Genomic DNA, 26,534 nt, shown 5'->3' with positions numbered 1-26,534 from the left:
TCACTTTCATTTTCTTCGTTTGCCTTGACAGAAAAAAAAAACAGCTGCGCACAGTGGAAAATAATAGTGAGATGTTCATATTCTGCATCCCTCTGGACAGATGAAATACTGCCAGAATTTGAGAGCTCAAAGAAAGATAATTTTTCCTCCTTAATAATGCATGTTAAACTCTGTGATTCTCCCTCAACTCCTCCTGCTCCATGTCAGTGATCATGTCACCCAGAAACAGTGAACTCACAACTGCCACTCACAGGTGTACTAAACCTAAATGACAGCATCACTGACAGACGGGTGACACGTAAAACACTAAATTACCTGTTACCCTGTCAGGTGTTTGTCAGTGCAACAACCTAGAGGACAATTTTTTCCTCTGTCACTGATTTAATTATTAACTGAGTTAATACTGAAAATACAGACACATGTGTAGTTGTTCATCATCAGTATGTGTCAGCTAAAACCTGGATAGAAGCTGGAGCTGTAGAGACACACACTCATTTCTCAGATCAGCGCACATAGTATTAGCCATTGCTGATATTTCCTAAGAAAAATTTTGATGTGAAAATAATGTCTGGCTGCAGGCATGCTCTCATCAGCCCATCCATCTTCTAGGCCCCGTTGATGCACACGCATGCTGACAAGCAGGTGGTAATGCAACACTGGGTGTTTCACCAGCTATGTTTGCACATCAGCCTAGGGCTCTGGCCTGTTCACACTACTGTAGGGCCAACAAGGAAATACACAAACAGTGGATTAGAGTAGTGGCCCTTAGCCAGGCGCTATCAGCCTGTCCAAATACACACAATGAGGCCAGCTAAACCCGAACCTGGCTAGCAGGCTTCACTGTCAACTAAAACAACTGAAACAACTAAATATGCAAACTTTGTTAGCACTGGGGGAGAAACTCAAAAAGGTCTGGTCCAGTACTATTTCAGGACTTCCTGCCTGCTGATCTCACATTTCATTGTTATGTTCACAATTTACACATAAAGCGGAATTCACCATCACATTTAGCATCTCTGCTCTTTTTTATTTTATTTTATTTCCTTTATGTGAATGCACTTACGATCTAGAGTGAGTGAGCTCAGTGGGCTGGATAAAACTTTATATAATGATGTAAAAAAGACAAATATGCCAAACTGGAATCATCATTTAAAAAGTTACTGCAACTTTCTGACACAAGAACATTGACCTTTGTACTCTGCTCCCATTGCTGCATTATTTTAAAAGGATTGTCACGATTCACACACATTTTTCCTGCAGTATCTATGAATCATATCACTGACACATATTACTGTATTATGATGCGCAATGACTGGTTCTCATTATGAGGAATAATAAAAGGGGAAAATAATTGTAATAAATAAATTTTTTTTAAATGAGGAGAGGTCCGTTTTGTTTTGTAACAAAAGAAGTGAAAGATATTCAATAACAGGTCAGCCTGTATGACACAAGTGTGACCGATGAGCATCTGACTTATATGTGAAAGCATGTGCGTCAGTCTGATGCTGAATGGGTGTGTTACTAAGTTGGTTTGTGTACTACAGCATATTTGTAACATATTTAGTGAATCAAACACAGTCCCACCACTCTCTATCTCTTTCAATCCTCCCTCTCTGTAGTAAGTTACTCCTTTTTCTTGTATTCTCCAATTATCTTCACTTCTAGTGAGACAGTGTACTACTTTGGTGAAACAAAATGGACAGTTCCTTTACAGTGGTACAATCTGCCACTCCCATCACTTTCACGGAGTCCTGTACAGTTATCCAACCTAATACTCACACTAACGATGTCTACGTGGAGAGTACTCCTTCAACACATCGCACGCTAAATACAACGATCAAATGTGTTTAAATGCCTCAAACATCAGAGTTTTTTGACGCTGCGTGCTGTGCAGAGTTGAATCTTCCAGAAATATAATACATAATTCCCGCCCCACGTTTTTTCAGTCCTTGTCTGCATGAAACTATGAATGCATAACTAACAATGAACTTATCTTGGAGTCTGGACGAACTGTGTGTCTACTTCTTGGCCCTGGAACTGAATAGACCTAGCAGAAGTCCTCAGCCTTTAGGCCACAAACAGCCTTGTTGTTATACACATTACTAGTTTCATTAGAAACTAGTAGAAAATCATCCCAGATAGGTGACAAACTGAAATCTCAGGCTCATCGAAGGTACTGAGGGACATAGACGCTGTAACCTACATATGCAGCCTACGCCTGCTCGACAGTCTGGGTCGCTCTGTAAAAACGCTACACTGCGGTGCGTCTTTTTTGCCAGTCGGGTTCATTTATGTTTCTACTACCTGCTTCACTAACAGAAATGGCGACCTCTGAACCTCCCCAGTTAACCTTTCCTTGATGTGTTCCGTCTTTATAGATCCAAAACAATCAATTTGAGAATTGCGGAGATGGAGAATCAGCTGGAAATACTAAAGCAGAAATACGCTACTACCAAGCGGACCAATCACACCTCTAGTGGCCGCGATGGGTAGTTACATTACTGGGGAGGTGCACGTCAGCTACAACGTTAGGGTCTGCATGGCTACAGTGTCAAATTGATGGAAAAGCCCAAACCGCCTATTAGACAAAACATATTAAGGAATGCAGGTCACAATGGGTTACTGACCGGTTTCTGACTAATCTAATGGAATATCTACGGGCCTTATTGGATAGAACTCTTCACAGTCATCGTCTTAACAGAGTGAGTGTCTTTGAAAAAATGCAAGTCATCACTTCAGTGGAGCCTTCAAAGACTGGAGTATGCCAACAATCCATGCCAGTGAAAGTGAAAGCAGCTCTGGAGGCTGTTGGATCAAACTTACTTTTACTTTTCATGAATGAAAAGCCAAGAAGAAGCTTGTCTCATCCTCTGCTTTAGATGCTGATTCAGTGTCTACTGAATAGCAGTCAGTGGTGCATGTAAGCAAGGAGCTAAACAAGCTTATTTTAAAAATGAGCCTTCCAAAGGCATTTCTTTTACAACAGACAGTTTGATTTGTCATTATAGAAAAATGTCTCTGTTATACTCTGGTGTTGCAGAATGTACATTATCAAGACCCTGGAAATTCATTCATTAAGCCTTGTAAATATTACAGTTTTACTTGTTTGAGCTGGCCAAGATCTGCTGCAGAAGAAGAGGGTTAATGTTGTAACCTTTTAAAGTCTGTTAAGGCCAGGCCTCTCCAGCTAAAGACATAGACCCGGAAAATGACTTCAGACACATGTTTTGTTATCTGCTTTCTCACTCTTGCATGTCTCCTGCATGACAGGCAAAATGCTGACAAGCTAGAGGCACAGACGTAGAGGACAGTGAAAGCAAGCAGTGGCAAATGGCATAGAGATGGTAAGGCGAGGGGGAGAAGAGACCACAGAGTACTTTGAAGGCCACCGAGTTTTGGCATGCCTCGCATAACCCACATTCCTTTTCTACTTCCACTTCCCCCACTTCGAACTTTATCAATAGCTTGCTCCAAACTCTAAAACAAACCTTGACTTGTGAGGGCATTTAAACACAACAGATACCAACAGTAAAGTACACAGTTAATGTGGTTATGAGTGCAAGGGTACGAGTATCTACTGCTTTCCAGATACAGTGCATTACAGCATGCACAGTGTTTGTCCAAGCTCTAAAGTATAACAAAGCTAATCTATTCGTGTGTCTGTGAGTGTGTGTGTGTATTGATCTCCTTCAAGCTCTGTAAAGGCAGCACTTGGTGAAAGAAACTGACACCAGCACTCTAAAGTCTCAATTCAGCTCAGTGGGCTTTATTGATTTATTCAGACCAGCTGGTTGGAGCAGGTAGGGTTCAGCTGGGGACAGCTAGTACCACTACAATGCACACACATGCAAAGGCAACAAAACACACAATCCTAGCTTGTTCATCCTAAACTAAGTGTGATACTTCTGCATCACCTCAAACTTTGTTTTAGTTGGAGAGCTCCACAGATTGTCCTCAAAGATTTTTGACGCTCTTTTCATAAATCAATAATCACCTGAAAATAAGAATTGATCCGTTTTTGTAAACTTGGAATGGACCCATTATATCTACAAAGGTAGATGTTTGTACATTATCCCAGGACAGACCAGATCTAGAGAGGGCTTTTAGTGTTTTTCAAGTCTGTTCAGATTTGGCAACACATGAATCAATAGGTTAATGTCGAACATGTAATAGTTGGTTTTTGAGTCAGGCACACATTTTCAAGACCTCTGATGCACATACACTGATCAGGCATTACATTATTCCTAATATTGTGTAGGTCTCCCTTGTGTCTCCAAAACAGTGACTCATCAGAGAATGGACATGGGTCTTCTGAGGGTGTCCTGTGGTGTCTGGCAACAGAATGTTGTTAGTGGGGGCCTTTGGGTCCTATGGGTTGAGGGGAGGGGCCTGTGTGGATCATCCCACAGATACTTGATCAGTTTGGGATCTAGTGAATTTGGAGGCCAGGTCAACACCTTGTGCTGTTCTTCGTGGTTTTTTTTTTTTTTAGTTGTTCCTAAAGCGTTTTTGTGTGTGTGTCCGTGTCAGTCTGCATCCCTCCGGGGATGGCTGCTGCCATCAAGGAGTGTCATTGCTATGGGGTGGGGGTGCCTGGTCTGGTCTAGGTGGGTGGTACATGTCTAAGTAACATCCACATGAATACCAGGTCCAAACGTTTCCCAGCAGAACATTGAATTGTCATGAGATTGTCTATGTTATTTACTTCTCATGGCAGTGCTCATAATGTTATGGCTGATTGGTGTATATTGAAACAGCACATGCCCAAAGACGGCATGTTCAGTGTTTTTCGACGGCAGGAACTTTTACATACCCAGAAAAGGATCTCGCTGTATGTGTGTCCAAACTGCAGGAACTGTGAACAATCATAGTCTTTAGAGTTCCAATATTAGGGTCTGTTTTAGTCATTGCTTAAACTTTCTAAATTTGACGTAAGAGGAGCCTCAGTTGGTCAAGGCGTAACTGTAAGGTTATTGGTTGAACACACACATGAAGACCTGACTGCTGATGTTAAGAAGTAATAAACTTAGGTAAAACGTTAGCCAAGTAAACAATGTTAGAGTTGAAGGATGGAAAATATAATGAAATGGGCCAAAGGTGGCCCATCAAGTCCATTAACCAAAGTTCAGGTCGGATTATAAGACACTGTATGAGGTTAATGTCTGCTATCAGAGAGATGACGGCCTCCAGCTATACTCAAACACACCCCACAGGTTCATAGGTTGTAGTTCAATTTCTTTCCCGATCTCCTGCTCAAATGCTTCCTATCCCTCTCACATTTTCTCTAATTTTCGGACTAGTTTCTTTCAATGCAGACATTTAATAACATAGACCAAAGTCACTCCAAGCCAATTCAGATTTGCTCTTTAATGGGAGTGAAGGTAAACACAGCTCAGCATTGAGTATACACTCAATTGGGCACATAAACCAAAGCCGACAACCGTTCCTGAGGCCTCACATCTGACCTGCACGTCAGGCCATTAACAGAGACTGCAGGCGCTCATTTCACTCCAGCAGCTTCCTCTACTCTGATTTATTGTGTGTTCTCGAGTACAAAGAGTACAATGTCTAACTAATCCGAATCCAGAATCTACCAGGCACTTAATTGGGCCACGATACAAAGAATTTTCAAACCACAAATTTTGTGTAACCTTCATTATATACCTGTGTGGAAGCATGTGGATTAGTTGCAACTGTGAGACTGATTTATTTAGTTCTTTAATTTGTTACTTCCACGTCTTTCAGTGCATGATGCAACAACTGCAAAGACCCAAACAATACATAGCAGTGTTTTCATTACACACTTTACTGCACGCTGAAAACCCCAAACTCGACTTGATGTAATGTAATGTTTGTCACCATATCCTCCCTTTCACTATATCCAGCATATGCCTGTCTGAGACACATCAGCTGGCTCACATATTCGAGCAAAAAGACACACACATGCATCCAGACACACACACACACACACACACACACACACAAACCTGGCATTTCCTGCGCGTATGACTCATCCGAGGTAGTGCATTGCAGTGACTTTCTTTTCCCCTCATATTCTCATATATTAAAAAATACCCCAAATTTGCAAACACGCAGGCGGGAGTGTGCGCACGGTCGCTTTAATGAGACTGAATTTAAAGGGCACATACACACAGATGACTCAATCAAGGAACACAAGGATGAATGGGGAGGAAGCGTAGCTGAGTCGTCACATTCCACATGTACACGTGAAGAACATGCGATCGTGGCCGCACAGGCACGCAACAGAGAATTACTCTCTAGCTCACACCCTCCCAGCTCCCTAACACTGACACACATATGCTAACAAACACATGGAATGAAATAATCTTTTACTGCAATTATTTGCAGTTTTTCTCACGTTTATATCAGTGTGAAACAAATATTTCATAGTTGAGCTGTTCGATAAAACAGTCCTTTTAAGAATAACCCTAAAGACCAGGACACACCACACCGACAGCCAGCTGATGGCCAGTGTCAGGCCGTCAGTAAGCGTCTGCAGTACTATCCTGCACCACTGGCACTGGTTCTGCTGGGCATGGTAATTCGCATGGTCAAAAAACTACAGACACATTGATCAGTATAATTCAGGAGAGGCCAGTTCTGTACAAAGTTTTGAAGCTCTTCCTAGCCTCCGATTTAGCAGTACCACTGCTGTTTTCCCCTTTAGAACGACTAATACAGACTACTGCCACCTGCTGGTATGGAGTTATTTCCTTTCACGCCGACCGTCTTTTTAATCTAGACACGGGGAATGTGAGGTGACGTCAGAGTCCGACTTCATTGGTAGTAGTTCTTTGATGTCAGTTTGCCATTTCACTGCCCTAAGGCTTTGCAAATGTGTGATGGCTTGGTTTTCTCCCTTTTTCCTGACGTCACAGAGACCGACGAATGAGGCGTTCAGCGGTTTTAAAAATTAATGAACACTGCCCTACATTTCACATCAGCTCTTACATAATAACTTACTCATAAACAGAGGTGAATGATTGCACAGCTTTGCATTCCTCAACACACACACCCACACTCACAGCCTTCCTAACCCTCACTACACACCAACGCACACCAACTCCTGTGCTCACGTGCACACCCAGGTTCTCCTGGGAAGTTCCGCTGGTAGCTTTTTCAACTAAAACTGACATTTCAGACGATCCCCAGAGGGCCACCCTAACCCGGACTCTGCGTTTCCTGACAAACGATCTTTGACCTTATGGCAACTTCCAACCACATGATCAAAACCATCCCCTGTGACCCAAAGGTCGCTGGCTCCCCTCTGGTCCCACACACAGAAGAGCAAACATGTATGTGAATACAAAAGGAAGTGGGAGAAACCTTTAACATTTACCCAGACCAATTAAGCATTAAAGCAACTTAAGTCGACTTTGAACCTGAAACAGAAATGGACAAATTAAAGCAGCAGGCAGTGATTTAAAGTTTTCTTCTCTCTTTTGAGATTCATCTAACTTTTTTCTCTCATTCTTCACTTTCATCTTTCTTCTTGGAAGAGCCAGAAAATAAACAACTCCAGCACCAAAAATAGACTTCAACTTGCTTTTCCTTTCCACAAACTTGGCCTTCCAACTGTCCAACTTTAATCAACTATTGCTTTAACCTTCACCTTCGACTTCTTCTCTTTTGTCTTGCCAAACCTTCCATCTCACAGCACCTCTCTCTACCTATCTTTATAGTGGGTCTGTCTAGTCTCGGCTGTCTTTTTCTCTCATTTTTCAGCCATCTGCCTTTCACTTAAACTTTCTCCCACTGCTCTCCTATTTTTTTTCCCTCCAAACCCCCCAACCCCTCCCTTTGCTACCCTCCAGTTTTCTCCCTGGTCGGTGGCGGGTCTTGAGAACTGGGCTCGACAATAGCAGAAGCCTCCATATTTGGACACGCTGATGGAACCGAGGGATGAGGCTCTCACACGATCCTCCTTCAAATACCCTCCCATTCCTTCCTCCCTTCCTCCCTCCCTCCCTCCCATCCCTCCCTCCTTCACTCCCTCCCTCACTCCCGACCTTCTCTTGTGCCATCATTTTTGTCCAGGGAGTTCCTCACACTCTCCCTCTGCTTTGTCCCTTTCTTTTTCCCTTTCAAACTCCTTTATATGTCTCATTTTTTATTTAATAACCTTTTAGAGATTTAATAAATATTTATAGGAAGTCTGGTGAGCATGACCTCGTGGGTTTCTTGCCAAAGACAAGACCTTTGTCACATCACCCGTTAGATACGCTAGGATGTAATGGTTATTGAATGAGTCGGAAACACAATGAGAACAAAGTAGTTTACTCATTTAGGGATGCTGAAAATGTGCTGAAAGAAGAGTTGTCTTTTGGTTTAGTATTGTGCTCAAATAACATGGCATGAATTGGTTTTGAGTTGGTCTCCTGTTGATTCCAATTAGCATTACGTCTATTTAACATAGGGCATAATGATTATGCCTTCTTCTATCATTCGCCATATGCTTATAATGGCTCTGTGTCCATGTTCTTGTAAAGCTATCTTTCCGAGGGCCAGTTTGAGTTTTACACCATCAGAGGGAGGACATTTTTGCAAAGTGAGGACATTTTGGCCGGTCCTCACTTCTTAACAAGGTTGTCTGCGGGTTAAGACTCAGTTTTAGGGCAAAGGTTGTAAATAGGTTATGGTTAGAGCTAGGGGTAAGGGTTAGAAGTAGGCACTAAGTTGAGGTGGTTACGGTTAGGGTAAGGGGCTAGGGAAGTCATTATGTCAATGAATGTCCTCACAGAGATAGCCATACAAACATGCGTGTGTGGCATGTAGTTCAGTGGGTTGACAGGAACAGTGACGCACTCCCAACTGTCACTGCGTCACTTTGATAAACACACGCACACAGCTGTTAAAAGGCATTTTAGTGTCCCACTTCACAGTCCCTCTCCCAGTTTCTCTCGGGGAAGCTGCTGCTCAGCGGCAGAGGACAGTCCTTGAGGAAGAAATGACCAACCTTGCAGAGGGAATGCTGATGACGACTGGCACGTCTGTTTCGTGCATGTGCGCACACTCAAAGCATATGAGTATGTTATCATATGAGGCGTATCCTAATAAAACCTAAAGCACAATCAAAATGGTGACAGATGCTTAAAAAGCCATATGTTCACATTGTCTGATGCATTTTAGTGCAAATGATGTGGCTGGATCACATAGACCCATTCGAGTCATGCGTTTGTTGCATGGGGTGAATCATTCTGCTCTATGCCAAGGATTCACAATGCTCTCATCAATCTTACATACGCATACGCAAACGCACACTACCCTCGCTGCCCTTAGCTAGACTGTGGGAAATCCTTGGGAAAGGGTCATGACCACAGGCTACTTCGTCTCTCCCTCCCTCTTCTCTTCTTCCCCTTAATGTCTCTTTCTACAGACTACCAATGAAAGAGAGGTTTACTCAGTGCTTATAGGAAGTAATAGAGGTACATGTCATTTTGAAGAGAGTCTGACTAAAGTGACAGTTTCACTACTTTGCCCAGAGTTCCATCAAAGTGACCTGTGAAATAACATATCGTACAAAGTAATTTAGGCAAGGTGTGCACCACATATTGTCCTTAATTGAACACACTTGTCAAGGCCTATCTGTCCTGCAGTCCATTCTCCTATGTGACCAAAGGGCACACTGTTGGACAGACCTGGCGAGCAGCGTTCTTTGCTAAACAGATTAGTCTACTCTAGAAATTGTCTACAGACTGACTCTTATTGGTGAACCAGCCCTACTGATACTAGTCACCTGCTATTTATCTCCCTGAAATTCTTTTGACTGTGGGCACACCAGTGTGTAGCGTTTGACACCTTTGTTTATGAGTCAATTTGAGCCACATACTTCAACATACTTCCATATCACAGACACAACTGTCTCTGATTGGCATGCCAGGGTGGAAATAAGCTGTCCCAAAACGCCGAACACTGAAACGTATTTCGACTCATTGCTTGCAAGGATGATAGTTCGAAGACATTAACCACCTATACCCATATGCTCTATAGCACTCATGTAGCATGATTTTCAGCCATGTTATAGGTATGGATGTGGAAAATCTCTGGAACAAATGTGCAGACTCAGATTATCTATGATTGGTTGAACATTTCTGGCTCACGTTCTAGTGCTTAGGTTGACATTTTTATAACCGAGCACATGACATTAAGTTAAAACCATTTAATACATATCCACTATCAGAGGAGGAGGAGGAGTACCTGCAAAACTTATCACATTCCCATCAGGTGTGGGCATGGGCTTCTCTGACCCACAATACCCTTCTTTTTTAAAAGGTTTACACAGATAATTACACAGAAACGTCGTTTTAGCCTATGTCTTTGTCATTAGGACTCTAAAACAAACTCCAAACTGTATAAAATATTCTTGAATTCTCTCGTAACAATTTGATTAGAAAACCCTATTTGGCTGTTTCAGAGTGTATTAAATGGTGATAGTCAATATCATTCATAGAATAATGGATGCATTTTTATTTTCAACATAACAGGCGGTTAAGATGGACGATGGACTCAAATACAGCTGAGAAACTGAAACAACTACAAACTGTAAATACATAACTCGCAGTATCGAGACATTTTTCTTCAAAGATGTTTAACAATGGCATGTTCTGCACCAAAAAGGACACATCTAACCCACTCACTGTAGAATAACGAGCCAAACAATTGTAACTACTGTATTTACTGTATTTCGTTGTTTTTCACCAGACAATGCTAATAAAAACTTATTCACTTTTAAGAATTGACATATCAAGTTAGTGATTGCCCAAATCTCATCTTGAGTGTTCCCCACACAGGCTATGAACTCTCTTCTCGCTCTCACTTATGAGCACTTCAACTCATATAAACCAGAGCAGAGGAAGCTCATGGATTTTTTAACAGGCTTGAGGCCGCACACCATATCTATTATTCAGAACAGCCGTTTAACACAGCACCACTCCAGCAAACTGTGGTTGGCACGCACACACAAACACACACACACACCGGGCAGCAGAGACAACCACGGTGTTGTCAAACTGACACATGCAGCTGTCGCAGATATGGAATTTTAAACAGTTGTCAAATTACACACATACACACAAAATTCATAATAACAAGAAAAGAAATGGGATGTGTTACTGTGCTGTGTGCAAACACAAAACGAATGTTCACAGATGTCATTGACAGGGCCTTGACCCACCCACATATACTTTAAATTCTTGAGCTCCTCTATTCAGACAATCATACATTCCATAATAGCTGGTCAATTAGTAACAGAGAGGCCTCTGTAAAAAGAAAGTGAATAATTCCAACAATTGAGGAGCATGTAAAAGGGATGTCCATGACAAAGCACGGCTCAACGTTTCCAGAATTTTTCCAAAATAACAGCATTGCAAGAGTTTAAATAACCCAGTCATGGTGGTGTGACCATCTGAGGTGCTGCTGACCACGTAACTGCAACGTCCGTGGTTTGAACCCAGTCACAGACTGTGATGAATGTTATCAACCACTCTTGTTTCCTCCCATATTTCTTGTCTGTATCTGTACTGAGCACTATGAGTAAAAGAAAGATTGCGCAAAAAAGCCCACATTGATAGTGCAGCGAATTTTCATTGTGTTTATCCAAGCCAGATTTATCAGTATCTACTTCATGTTGAAATATTTATTGGGCATTTTAAGCTATTTTGTAGTTATAGCCCAAACTTCTCCAGGGTGGCACATGCACCTTTGCGTTTAATAAAACTGCTCAGGAAAATGTCAGGCGAGGAGTCCAGTGGGTCATAGTAGTGTTGAAATACTTCACTAAAGATGAAGCCCATACTACCGTGACATGTCAGTCCTGAAATACAACAAAAGTACTAGTGCAATGCATACTCATATGAAAAGACATCCACTGATGCTAGCTTAGAAACGGTTTAGATCCTCTCAACAGCAGCCAATTACTGACATCACCAAATGCCCCGTGGTTACAGAAAGAAGGTGGCTGTAAATCAATAATTTTCATTGTCAAAGTTATTAGACTGCACTAGCTGCACTACACAGATAAGGCTTCAGAGAAATACCACATTTTTGAACATGGCTACACTATGCCATCCACATATGAAATGGTGCCGAGTTGCAGCCTGTTTTTATACAGGCTATACATATCTGCATTGCACAGTACGTAGCGCATAATCTGTCTGTTTTCAGCATACTGCATGTATTCAGGTCAAGAATATAGATTTCATTGTTGCAAAGCTTTTTTTTTTCTACTGTGGTTTTGTTAGTGACGTCATCAGAGACTAGTTAGTGTCGACTTGACGTTTACCACATAACAGTCGACTTTAAAAAATCTGACATCGTGCAGCTCCTTCCATGCATCCTGTGTGGTCCTATCACAAGGGGGCCCCTCTAAGCAGGTGTGTTCACATTAAAATAGGCCTTCACAAGTGGTTACGCATACATGTTATATACAAATATCACTTAGGCTGCTTAATTTGGAGCACAGTAAAATATTATGCAAACGGCCTGTCACAAAGAAATTCCAATATCGTTTCAGAACCATGAACCTTGCTTGCTGTGTGCACGCATGATAACATGATAGAAAATGTGTAACGGACTGAGTAGCAAACTCTCCCTCCCTAACAGAAAGCATGTACGGCACATTAGGTTATTATTTATTAATCTCTGCTCCTCAAGAGTTTTTTTTTTTTTTTTTTTTTAAGAAACCCGCACACAATTCAGATTATTCCTCAAATGCCAGAAGCCATATCCATATGCACACTAACTTTGCTAAATAACTTTGCTGCTGTGTTGTTTGGGGCAGTCAATGGGAAAAGTAATAAACACAGTCATTATTAAGTCATTATTGAGGAAACATGGTATCAATCAGTGTTACATGGCTAATTAACCACATGCAGATATTTTTTCCAATGACAGAATTGCACAACCTACTCATTTTCAATACTTTCATCTGTTAATTTATTCTTGTTTAGGCTTATTTATCAGTTTAGTTTGTTAGCTGCTACAAAAGGGTCAAGGCTCTGATTACTAATGAACGGGCTGATCTTACAGGGTGTGGTCCTTTTCTGGCAGTCATTCAAAAATAGCGCCTACATTTTCTTTTTATGAATGAATGAGGCAAAACTTCACTTGGTGGCCCAGACCACCTTCTAATGTGGTCTGAGTGATCAGATCTCAGATCTGTCCTCAAAGCCTCTTGGGTGTGTTCACACCTGTACCTTAAGATGGCTGCTTGCGACTGGATCACCCAGGGCACATGTTAATACTCGGTCTGAACCGAGCCCTTGCTTGTGAGTGAATCCAGTCACATTACATGTTGTTATGCGCTCATGATACAGACTGTTAGATAATACCTCAGTGTCTGTTAAATACAGGCGAACACACACACACACACACACATAAAGACAATGTGTCCTAACACTGTTATGTAATGCTTCATTGGATGACTGACATGTCACAAAAAGACATAAGTATGTGAAACCTCTGGTTCACAAATACACACGCACACGCTGGATGTACTGAACAGGCCTGTCAAAAAGAGTAAATAGAACAAGAGCAGCTGACTCATAGGTTTGGGATTCAGTTAATTACAGAAATTATCTTCTACCAAAAATAGCAAGGTGTATTACATGGACATTAATCTGCCAGGAAATTCAAGCCAAAGATTAAGTGTGTGTGTGCGCATGTGTGTACACTTGTATTACTACATTTGTGGGGACAGGTGAATTTTACACTGCGCAAGTGAGGACATTTTGACCAGTCGCCACACCTTCAAAGGACTGTTTGAAGGTTAAGACTTGGATTCAGAGCTTAGGCTAGAATAAGACTTATGGTAAGAGTTAGAGCCAATGAATGTCCTCACAAATGTCTAAGTATAAGTGCGTGTCTGTGTGTGTGTGTGTGTTTGCTACACATCTGCAATCAGGTTGAGACAGGGCTGGGCACGCTTATCAAAACTGAACACACACACAAACACATTTGACTCACGACATTACTGAGCAACAGAAATGACAGACTTCTAGTGAAATATGTTCAGTGTATGGGGTAAAAGAAAGTCGATTAGACACATGTTGGAGAGACATAATGAGTGAGTGTTACTACACATCCATTAATAGAGAGAAGAGTGTCAGAGATGCAGAGGAAAATACTGAGCAACCAGATTTCTATTAGATGTGAGAGAAGAAGAAAGAGCATAGAAAGCTGCTGTTACCTCAACTTATATTCTGCAGGTTCATTAGCTACTGGCTGTCACTGTTAAATTATGATTTAGTATAGCATCTACAGCATAGTCTCTCTCTCTCTCTCTCTCTCTCTCTTCAATACACATACAGCATTAATGATAATGGAATTAGGATGTACTTAATATAATATTGCAGAAGACCATTTCGTAGGTCTACTCCTGTATGTGTGCGTGCAGCACCGGAAAGTCAGGCTAACTGCACTGCTAATGCTTTTTCATCTTTGAGTGTCTTTGAACATCATTAAACTTCATTAAACGTCTATTTCTTGTTAGCTAAATTACATTTTTTAAATGTGCGTGTATTACTGGAAACAGGTGTCTACTGGCAGTTGTCTAGAAATTCCAGAAGGAGACAATTACCACGACACTGTGAATGAAAAGTACCCTGCTTGGAATAGCAATGCACATTGTACACCGACCAGGCATAACATTATGACCACTGACAGGAAAAGTAAATAACACTGACCATCTTGTGACAATACAGTGTTCTGCTGGGAAACTGTTGGATCTGGTTTTCGTGTGGCTGTTACTTAGACATGTATCACCCACCTAGACCAGACCAGACACCCCCACCCCATAGCAGCCTGACACAGACACACACTCAAAAACGGTTTAGGAACAACTAAAAAAACATGAAGAACAGCACAAGGTGTTGACCTGGCCTCCAAATTCACTAGATCCAAACTGATCAAGTATCTATGGGATGATCCACAGAGGCCCCTCCCCTCAACCCATAGGACCCAAAGGCCCCCACTAACAACATTCTGTTGCCAGACACCACAGGACACCCTCAGAAGGCCCATGTCCATTCTCTGATGAGTCACAACTGTTTTGGAGGCACAAGGGAGACCTACACAATATTAGGACATAATGTCATAATGTTATGCCTGATCAGTGTATGTAAAAATGTTTGGCAGTCATGTGGAGTTGATCTTAGCCATGCGGTAATATAAAAATTTGTTTGGATGGTGAATATAATAAAACATTGTTAATATTTTATCTATTCAAGATAGCAGCTGAAAATGACTGGGAATCTGTCAATCAGCAAACTGTCCTGTGAAGTTACATTTTAAAATGTTACCATTCTTAACAGAGTCTGGGAAGACTTTGATAGAAAAGAAAAGTCCTTGCACACAATAAGTAATATTATACTTGCTAGTAGTTTCTGAGAGTACAGTTTTGTAGCACAAGCAGCAACAGCTGCAATAACCGAGCCAAGAAAGGATCCCTACATACTCAGACTTTACGGTTTATCGTCCTTCCGTATTGAACTGTCACAACGTTACCTCAGCTGTTACATAATCCTAAAGACTTCTACTGTAAATAATTTAAAGAGTTCAATTAAACTGATTTATGCTGTTTCCCCGGTGGATACATTTGAAGCAGAATTTGACAAGCTGGATGAATCTCAAAACTGCTTTTACAAGTGCATTCATGTTTCCTCTGTTTTCTCATGTTAAAACTCTGGTGCTACTGTTCAGCATTTTCCTTTTCAGTCTGTTATCAAACACAACGACAGCCAGATGCAGACAGAGACACACCGGCCCTCCTGCAGGACCACATAGTCAAGTGATTACAGCCGACCCTTGAACCATGCAGTGACAGCACTGCTGAGATCCAGTAAAGTGTGAGTAGCGGGAGCAAAACACCACCATGAGCACACATATGGGCGCATTTAAGCCACGGCAAAAGAGGGAGAATTGTGGACACAGATGAAGTTTTGTGTACACAGACAACATTAGAATGTTTAAATTAGCCTCTATGGACTGTGCTCACCCCTCAGTGATAAACCTCTGTGTGTACAGTAAGCGTGTGCATCTGAGCCACAAAGACTTTGATCAGTCATTTTGTTATATTTCCTGGATGTCTTATCTTCATTCTAAAACACACAAACACATTTTGTTTGACGGGCCAACTGTCGCCGAGCGCTGCAGATCTGAAGAGGAGAGGCAATTATGATGCAGCAGAGAGAGCATAAATGATTAGAAATGAAGTGTTTGTCTGAAAGAGAACTGAGCGGTCGTTGTCAGGTGAAATGTCAAGATTGTTTTGATCGCCAGCTAATCAATTAAACAACAAATCTCATAGCTCGAGAATGTGGAACTTCACAGCAGCCATTTTCACTCTGCAAGGCGCAGTTATTACTAATGACATTAACAAGGGCTCAGTTAAGTCCAAGTGTTCCAGTAAGTCACAGCAATGTGACACCAGACATGGTACCAGGACCCTGAAACTGAAGCAGCTACATTCAGCCATCGTTTCCTGGAGAGTAGTGAAAAATAAATCCTCATTAATGAACCAAAAACTCTCTTCTCTCTTGACCTATTAGTTTGAAAATGCCTCGCACAAACTTGTAAATGTATTTCTGTGAAATTCAGCACTTAGATGGGTGGCTTAACTACTGATAGTGTCTTATGGTGATCTAGATAGAAAATTTCCATGACTCCATAGGAGCAGACAAGACGACACAGGGATTTTCCCTGAGCCTAATCCCCAGAGAATTGCCAATCATGGTGGTTTGTCAGGAAATGAATGAATTTTTCGGTCAGATTTGCGATTTACTAGAAATGCTGTTTGAGAGCTCAGCCGCATACCTTGCGAAAACAATGGCCGAGGCCAAATATAGAGCAGGATAGCAAGGCTCATGACAAACTGGGGCTGGTCTGGTTATAGTTAAGGATCTGCCATTTGTAACTGCATATTTAAGTGACATGTTTGATTCAACACAGACAAACCAGCCTCAGGGCACGGACTTCCCACTGCAACTCACTGCTGTGGTAGGATGGACTTGTTTGTACACATGGGCGTGTACGTACGTATACGTCAGCACACACACACAAAAAGGATAAGACACGTGCATGAGTTCTGCAGGTATGCATGTGTAAACAGACCAATATGAACACAGTCAGACCATAACTTTACATGAAACAGACTGAAAAGGTGTGTGTTCTGAGCAATGACACCTTGAGAACGGTTCAAGGTGAAAACCTTGAGTCTTGAAGATATATAACATGCTCATACACTCATTTGCCAAGCCATTGACCAAAGCATTCTAATATGCACCAGGTATAACATTATGACCACCCTCCTAATAGTGTGAAAGTTTCTTTCCCTTGTGCCTCCAAAACAGTTGTGACTCATCAGTGTCCCATGGTGTCTGGTAACAGAATGTTGTTAGTGGAGGCCTTTGGGTCCTATGGGTCCTATGGGTTGAGGGGAGGGGCCTCTGTGGATCATCCCACAGATACTTGATCAGTTTGGGATCTAGTGAATTTGGAGGCCAGGTCAACACCTTGTGCTGTTCTTCATGTTTTCTGAGTTGTTCCTAAAGCGTTTTTGTGTGTGTGTCTGTGTCAGGCTGCATCCTGCTGGGGATGGCTGCTGCCATCAAGGAGTGTCATTGCTATGGGGTGGGGGTGTCTGGTCTGGTCTAGGTGGGTGGTACATGTCTGAGTAACATCCACACAAATGCCAGGTCTATAGGTTTCCCAGCAGAACATTTTATTGTCACAGGATGGTCAATGTTATTCACTTCTCCTGTTTTAATGTTGAGGGTGATCGGTGTGTAGTGTATTTGTTTTCACTAGTGTATCGAATGAACTGGCAAGTGGGTGTATACTGCAGAGTAAAGCATAAACTGAGACAGACTAATGCACACACGAGGCTGAAACATCCAAAACTTTATTTCCCTAAGTAACAACACTCAACGAATCAAGCATGAAAAGGCATCTGGGCACTAGATAAATGGAGGACCAAAAGAGCAGCTCAACAAGAATACAGGGCCAAAAACTGCTGTCCTCATCACCTGCAGTGAAATTTGAGCATGTTTGTGTGCTAGAAGCTAAAAGTGACACAGCAGGACTGGATTAGAGAGGACAGAGCCATAAGCAGCAGAGGTGAGGGACTGGGAGATTCAAATACTAGGCACATTTGTAAAAATCTACTCTATATGAAAATAATGAATAAAACATGGGTAAAATCACCATTAAGGACAAAATGGAAAGCCTCTGTGGATCAGGCGTATTCCAGTGCATCCCACAGATACTGTTCTTCTTTTTTTTTTTTTTAGTTGTTCCTAAACTGTTTTTGTGTGTGTGTCTGTGTCAGGCTGCATCCTGCTGGGGATGGCTGCTGCCATCAAGGAGTGTCATTGCTATGGGGTGGGGGTGCCTGGTCTGGTCTAGGTGGGTGGTACATGTCTAAGTAACATCCACATGAATGCCAGGTCCAAAAGTTTCCCAGCAGAACATTTTATTGTTACAAGATGGTAAATGTTATTCACTTCTCCTGTATATTTGGAAATGCCAGACAATAAAAGGTTCAAACAATGTTTTGCGGTAGAAATTTATGTAAAATATCTGCCATGACTGTACAGCAATGTATTTGCTGCTGCCCTGTTCATTATTATTATCTTTGCTTTGTGACTAGATGAACAAATACTATAATAATAACCTAAAATTTTAAGATCAATCTCAAGTGTAAGTTTGTGAATGTGTGTGTTCTTTTGTGAGCAAATGGGTAGATTTGTCACTGTGACTTTTTCTACCAATAGGTAGAAAAATGCTATTTATAAAAACAAGCCCATTTACCATTTTGTTTGCCTTGTGTGTCTTTAATGGAAAGTTGTCAGTGGAGAACTATAGTATAAGTAATAGGGTGGGAGAGCACTGATGGCATGCAGCAAAGGGTAGCTAGAGGCTAGTAACTAGTAATAACATCTAATCAGCTTTGAGAGTATTGTGAAGCTTGAAAATATATATATTTGACCTAATGTATATAGAACTTGACTGCTGATTTAGTCTTAGTAGTCCAAATGTGATGTGGGAATGTTTGTAGTCGCATCGTCACTCACAATCCATTACACAGAGAGTGCATTTCTCATACGGCTACTGACAAACTACTGGATATTACCAATTTGTGATAAAAAAAAACCCTGGTTGGCTCGGCTTCTGATTTTATGACGTTGAGCAGGGTCATGGGTATTTAGGGGCTAATAGAAAGAGAATGGCTGAAGGCACGCTATCTGAGGCGGTTCATTCAGCCTGCCGGGGGATCTATAGCAAAGCCTGGAATAAAGACAGGCAGACAGCACGAAAGCAGTGTTACACAACAGACCACATGTACAGGCCTGGGTGACAGGTGGGAGACTGAGGCAATGAATGTGATAACACAGCGAGGATGAGGGAAAGCAGAGAGAGAAGTGAAAGGGAAAGAGACGCTGAAACAGGGGTGAAAAGGGCAGAGAGACAGCCGAGCTCACAGACGATGGGCATAAAAACAATGGACAAAATGATTCAGTCATGCTAACCCTAACGGTGTCATACAAGGGAGACAGACAGAGATTAAATGTACCAGGGGTTATTAACAACCCTGTAACCTACTTTTTTACCAAACAACTGACTGCTGCGTATAAAAGGATTGGAAACAATTGAATGGAAGAGAATGGAAACTGGGATAACTCAATCTGAATGTGACAGCAAAGGATAGGTTAGACGGGACAATGAAGGGGCAAGTGACAAAGATGAATGGAGACAACATCTTCAGGGAGGCTGTAACTACACAGTAAATTGAGAAAAATGTCTGACAACACTACTACAACTGCCGCAAAGAAAATGGATTTTGTCTTCTCATGCAATAGAAGTACACACAGTAACACTGGCAATGCGACAAAAGTCTGGCAAATGAATCAACTTGAAACGGGCAAACCAACAAAATCGGATTTGTTCATTATCTGAGAGAAATTTCCCCAGTCTCCTACAGAAAGCAATAATTACATCTTTCAGTATGCGGTTCTGACAATTTTCCTGACAATCTCTCAAAATGAAACGTCGTCCAAGCTAAGTGTCGACTCCCCTCTCTCCCTTTCTGCTCAACAGAAGCCAACTGTTAAGGTCATCTCTTTCTCTGAGCAGGAAACCACCCATCTCTGTTTCAGTGGGAAACTAGATGCCATTCTCTCATTCTTCTCTACCTCGACAAAAGCTGCGTGTCAATATCTGACTCCCATCGCTGTTTGCCAGTCTGGAAATAGAGAGTGATGGCACCATTTGGAGCCAAGTGTGAATACACTCTGACATAAGGCCTGACAATAGAGCAGACACTCTCTTTTCACAAGCGACCTAAGATTAGACAGCCCACGAGGAATTCCCTGCTGGAAAGATTAGTTCCATTGATGCTGCTTTCCACAGAGCATTGACACAAACTGTGCGTGTATGTATCTTTGCTCGTGTGTGGGCGGGTGGTCGTGTGTCCGCATCAAGAGGAAAGACACAGTATATCAAATGAATATGTGTTATACTGTCACTTTTTTTTCTTTTTATTTCAATTGAAGTACAACAGAAGTTCATCATGTTACCGAGCTCCGTGCTTTTCCCACTTAATCCAACCACCAGCATAGAAAAGCTAGCAAATCTTGGCATTTGAAAGGCTGTAGCCATCAAAATGTTTATTTTTTACCTGATAAATGACCGCGCAAACGATCGCACCCCTTGCACTAAACGGAACGTCCTGCTGTTTATGCCTTTTAAGTACACGGGACTAGGTTGGTTGCAAAAAGATTCCTGCACTACGGACGCCACCTAAACAATCCCGATATATTCTTATTTAATAAGAAAATATTAGGATCCGCTTATCTCTGTGTATGCTTCTTTCCCTGTGGTGTCTGGTGTCTGTCTAATCTCCGCACCCTCCCACCACTTTCCCTACGAGCAGTGGGCACAATACGATGATCGCCTGTTTAATCCAGTAAAATACCTGCCTCAGAACAGTAAAGCCGGTCAGTTCTCCTTTTATCAACTGCAAGCCCCCGCTCACGCTGCCTGGCCACAACAACATGCCACAAACGCTGTCACAGATATACACCAAACACTGATTGAAAGCGCTAGCAAAAAAAATGGATTTGGGTATCTGATGATCTGTGCATCGAAGTTGTTTGACTTCATCGAAAACTACTTGATCAACCAGCCTGACTCACGGTCACAATATCCAAACCATCTCTGCTGCATATCCCAAATGCATACTTATCATCACGCTAGAGTATACATATACATAACAGTATACATTTCATATCCATTTGTAGTATTGGGAGATTAAAAGTTCAAATCTCACAGCCTGTTATTCAAAGTAAATCCATAGAGTTCAGCTCCAGAGTAACACATTTGTAAACTATACACATTTCTAAGAAAAGTGTAAAATAACTAAATAACACTAATCATATGTACTAAATCCTCTTCATGTGTCAAAGAGTTTATACTGGTTTAGTAAATCATTCCGCAAGTAGTGACGACACACTGACTGACTGCTATGGAATTCGATAATATCTAATTGATAAAAACCAAAACATGTCTTTAGTCTTGTAGCCTGATCTCCTAAATCTGCTTTTACACTGTTTCAAGAGGAACAACAGGTATAACTGGTCAGATAACATATTTTAGTGCTGTCTAGGCATGTAGTGACCCTGCTCAGCCCTGATGACCTGATGAAGTGCTAAGGTACACACCTTGGGAAGGCTTTCAACCTCTTATCCGAAAGTGCCTGTTTTTTTTTTTCTTCTAGCCAAGCAATAATTTTATCATTGCAGCCTGTGCGTTCTTGACACATAGAAAGCTTAACTTCATGCAAATAACTCTTGGAAACCGGAGGTGAACAGCCACTCACCCTTCAGTTTCTCCATCACACTCTGTCCGGCTCTCTCCGCCACCTGCCCGTCCTCCCTCTGGTAACGGTCATCCAGGAATCTGACAGTGGCCTCTGACAGGTGGACCTTCCCCGCCACACCCAGCTGCTCCATCAAGTTAGCCAGATTGACATCATTTGACCAAACATCAAATTTGAAGCGCTTCATTCCCAGGATTCCACACAGAACGGTGCCCGTATGGACGCCGACACGCATGCTGACGGTCTCGCATGTCTCCTGGCAAAACTGCTCAATGGCCTGAATCATGCCCAAGCCCATCTCTACGCAGCAGTAGGCATGGTCCGGCCTGGGTTCAGGGCAGCCTGCTACGCAGTAGTAGCAATCTCCCAGAGTGCTGATCTTCTCACAACAGGTTAGTTCACAGAGTCGGTCGAAACGTCCAAATAGGTCATTGAGAAGGCCCACCAAGGCCGGTGCTGACTTATTGGCAGACATTTTGGTGAAACCCACAATGTCTGCAAAAAGGATGCTCACAGGCTCCATTCGTTTCATGTTAAACGGCCTGAAAATTATCTGCCCACGGGGGATGGAGGTCTTTTTGCGTTTGTGATTGTTGTAAGGGTTATTCTTGGGGTTTGTGACGCTTTGGGCTTGTGAAGCTCCGCCGCTTCCTCCGCCTCCCACTGAAACAGCTGAGGCAGAGCAGGCGCCAGAGGAATATCGCTTGCCAGAGTTCTCACCACCACCCTCATCGTCACCCTGCTTCATTAGCTCATCTGCAACTCGTCGCGGCATGACAGAGTGAATCATGCGCTCCTTCAGTGCCTTCTCCACCTCCAAGTCTTTGCCATGCATGATGGCCTGGCCCACTTTGAGAAAGGTGCTGCGGGAGCGCACCTCCGACATGATGAACAGGTGGATGCCAATGACATGGGCACATAAGTGAAGTAGAGCTTTGGCCGGACCCAGCCAACGGAGGGTGTCCTCTTCCCAATCTGAACCCACTAAACTTGAAGGCTGTTCAGAAGAGTCATAACTCTTTTGTAGCAGTGGAAGCCATCCTAATGCCTCAAATAACATAGAATACAGGAGCCCCAGTGTCACGGAGGCATATAGACGGACATGGAGGACACTGTATAGCAGCAGCAGCACTTCCATGCACAGAGAAAACGTGCCCACAGGGGAGATGCAAATGGTTAGTCCTTTATTGTCCAGTGAGAAATCCGAGGCATTCCCACCACCAGCCCACTCCAGCTGAGTGTAGCCAGCAGTTTGTATCTGTGGCGCTAACGTGATGGCAAAGGTCACGGCTATCAGGAGCAAGGAGGTTTGGTTGTACAGCCATGTGTACAGCTGGGTGAAAGTGAACAAAAAAAGGAGCACTAATAAGACCAAGAAGGACGCTGTGGGTGCTAGGAAGATCATGGGGTTGCAGCGGTCACTATTGACCCCAAAGTACACACCCCAGAGCACAGCTGCCACCGCAAGGTAGAACAGGACATAACGGAACCGCCGCTGTGTCTGAGGAAAGCACCTCTCTTGGCACGCCTCCTCCAGGACTGGGGAGTCGAACTTGGGGTCCCAGCACTGGGCAGCAGAGCGCTCGAACAGCGGTGGCGCCTTCCTGTGCAGCCTTGAAGCGGAGGTCCCAGCTGGTCTGGAGTCGGCTGAGCTGCAGCTGGAGGAGATACTGTATTTGTGGAGGTTAGGGTTCACTTTATTCACAGCCCCAGTGCCTCCTCCTCCACCACTGTTGGCAGCCCTCTGTTGCTCATGCTGATGCACGTGTGGCGCACTGTTGGTAATCCGCACGGTCACGGCGCCATCCCCGCTGGAGTCGCAACTCACTTCCGTGCCGTGCCTGAGAAGCTGCCGGTGATGCTGTAGAGTGGCCATATTGAGTGGCGTGACGCGGAGACGTGGGGGTGCGAGAGAGGTGTTAAATATTAACAATATCTTCTGATGGCGCTCAGGCAATTAGACGCGGTGCGTGGGCGCCCTGCGTGCACATGTGGCACGGAGAGGAGGCAGGAGGCGGCGGTGGCGGTGGTGGAGTGACAAACAGGCGGACAGATAGGGGGAGAGAGAGAGAGAGGGAGAGGGAGAGAGCAAAAGGTGTTTGTTGGAATAATCACACTGCATGAATGATGAGCACGGCACAGACGTATTTGCTACGCACACGGCAGCCTGCACACTCACTCACATAAGACGCACCGTTCCAGTTTCTTGAGCAGTCCATTATCCGAGCCCGGGTTTGCGTCAGTACTCACATTACATGTATCCCTCTCCAAAGAGGCTCTGGGTATGAGCCCGGCTTTCTCTCCAGCTGCGGTAAAAACACTGTCATCACTCTTTCTGTCTCCTGGGTTGAACATCCTTCTCGGAAAGGACTGGTTAGTGATGCAACGGGTATTTTATGCCTTCATCAAGTCAGCCCAGACGTTACATGACTGGAAATTACCTCCTGTGAACGTGCGCAATATTTTGATTCTGCTGACATTACAGAGTCAGATAAGGACACGAGAAATACCTGAATTTTTTCTTCATCCCGAAACACCATTGGTGGGAAAAAACAAAACAAACAAAAGAGTTCAAGTCCTGTGTTTCATTGTGTGAGCTGATGCAGATTTAGGCTGTCAACAGTTGGCGTTGTGCACAGCGACTGGCTACAAAAGTTACACCGTTCCCTCTTATCTCCACGACATACGCTCCCTTTTTATTGTCTCCCTAAAATCCTAATCCAGCAGTGCCAAAATAAAAGTGTGTGGACATTGGGGACTCTGTCATTATAAAGAATCAAAAGTAGCGAATCGGTTTTAAAGTAATTGATAAGTCTTGGCTTGAAAATGACTTTCTAACGCAGTCAACTTTAAATTCAGTGAGCGTTTCACACACTATGAATGACAGCCCAAAATGAGAGAAAACTGTGTATCCCGTTAATTTAAAAAAGAAAAAAGAAAAAAAGTAGGTGATCTGTATTTATGTCAGCTTTACCTTCCTCTATTGTCATACTCATGCGTGACTCACTACGCTAAAGATTGCCGTTCCTTATTCCCGCACATTCCATCTTTATTCCAGCGGGCCCTTGTAAATATTCCAGCCCGAGTTATTTTGGAGCCCTGTCCAGTCCAAGACCCAGATCATGAGAGGCCTGACAGGCAGGCCTATTCCCACGGATCCAGCCCCGTCCTTTCCTGAACTCCCTCTCCGGATCTCCAGCGTTTATTCCCCCTCTGCCTTCCAAAGAGGGGCTCGGGGAGGTGTATGCGCTATTCAAAGACGCATGATCAGAAAAGAGAAGGGCAGAAAATACCATCCGCTGGCCCAAATTAGCGTAGGTTTGCCTCTGCTGGGAGTGTCTGCAACTTGTTGCGCGCAGTTGGCAAAACATACACTTATGAGGAACAGGCTGGTCTATAAATAGTGATGATCAAAACTCTTGCAAATAACAACACCAACGGTGTGTAACATCTGAATGATCCTCTTTAACCCTCTCTCTGGAGTAGCAGGGCGCTCAATGCGAAAAAAACCGACGGGAGTTGAAAAATCAAGTCGTAAAACGCGTGCAAAGCGTCAGCGATAGGCCCCCCTCTCGTTTCCAAAAGCTCCCAAACTTTTTTTTTTCCCAGGCCGTATTTCCTGCGTTTGGAGAGGAGACCCAGTTAGGAGTCTCTGGTTATTTGGAGCTGAGGCTGGATTTCCTCCCTCGCATTCCCTCAGAGCAAAGAAGTCGAAAATCCCCAGAGCAATACAGGAAACCCCTCGGATCACCTTGGTTGGATTGGATAGTTCTTTTTTAGAAAAACGTTCCGCCTCATAAACAGCGATGTTTCCTTATCTCAGTCAGTTCCTTAGGTCTGGATAGCACTAGTTTTCGCTGGCATGCATGTGTCCAACAAACACAACACTGTGCGCTCTGGCTGTGGTGCGTCCTCTTCCGTCCGTCGTTGGTTGCCACCCTTTCCCCCCTGACAGAGCTCTCCACCGGAGTTGGGGGCAGAATAAAAGCGGCCACGGCGGGAGTTTAGCGGCTGCTTCTTTTTTTCCTGTTATCCGGGCGAACGGAATATCTCCACTCTTGACGCTGCCACCATCTTCGCTGTGACTGGGTCGGAAATCCTCCCCCAGCTGTTTGTGGCGGTGAGGGTTGGTGAGACTAGGCGGACTGTAAAGCTCACTGAGGTTTAAAAAGAACCATTTCCGGTCTGGCATTTCGAAAAGGCCAGCAAGATAGTAAAATAGTCTTTCCTCACATTTCCCCCCCCTTTCACGTTAAAAAATAGTTCTGTGTGGTGCTTCTCGGGGGAAAAAAGAGCACAAGCGGACAAGCATCAGGAACTCTCTGATGTTCAAAAACGTCTCAGTATTTCAGTATTGATCAGGAAAATAAATAAATAATGCACAATAGTGAGGAAGAGATGCTCAATGATTGCTAATATTTATAGTTAACTTCTAGATAATTTTTATCATTAATACTAACAATCGATTATTAATTCATCGAAATTCAAAATTATTTCATTGAATTTAGCTTAGTCTAACGGCCAACAGTTCTCATATATCGTCTCTACATGTACAATTGCAGTTGCTAGCTGTATTTGGTTAAGCTAGCACATTAAGCTAATTTAATGTTCCTTCGTTGTTAAAAGGAACTATAAAAGCTAA

General features: G+C 43.1%; 1 protein-coding gene across 2 annotated transcripts in view; it reads right to left on the bottom strand.

Annotated features, from left to right (window-relative positions):
• The window catches only part of LOC311498739 (adenylate cyclase 9), a 35,263-nt gene extending 9,155 nt beyond the window's left edge, over window positions 1–26,108 (bottom strand). Inside the window, exons 1-2 of one of the 2 annotated variants that reach the window (XM_084559462.1) lie at window positions 24,076–26,108; window positions 21,893–23,871 (exon numbers count right to left, since the gene is read on the bottom strand). In XM_084559462.1, the coding sequence (XP_084415588.1) occupies window positions 21,893–23,768 (1,876 nt within the window). In that variant the 5' untranslated portion in view covers window positions 23,769–23,871; window positions 24,076–26,108. The remainder of the gene's footprint in view (window positions 1–21,892; window positions 23,872–24,075) is intronic. The other variant, XM_084559463.1, reaches the window with a different exon arrangement.
• Window positions 26,109–26,534: the final 426 nt, after the last annotated feature.

The sequence above is a fragment of the Chelon labrosus genome (genome assembly GCF_963514085.1).
Source record: "Chelon labrosus genome assembly, chromosome: 2".
Lineage (NCBI taxonomy): Eukaryota > Metazoa > Chordata > Actinopteri > Mugiliformes > Mugilidae > Chelon > Chelon labrosus.
Note: the sequence above shows the minus strand (reverse complement) of the source record. Positions and strands in the feature narration are given on the sequence as shown.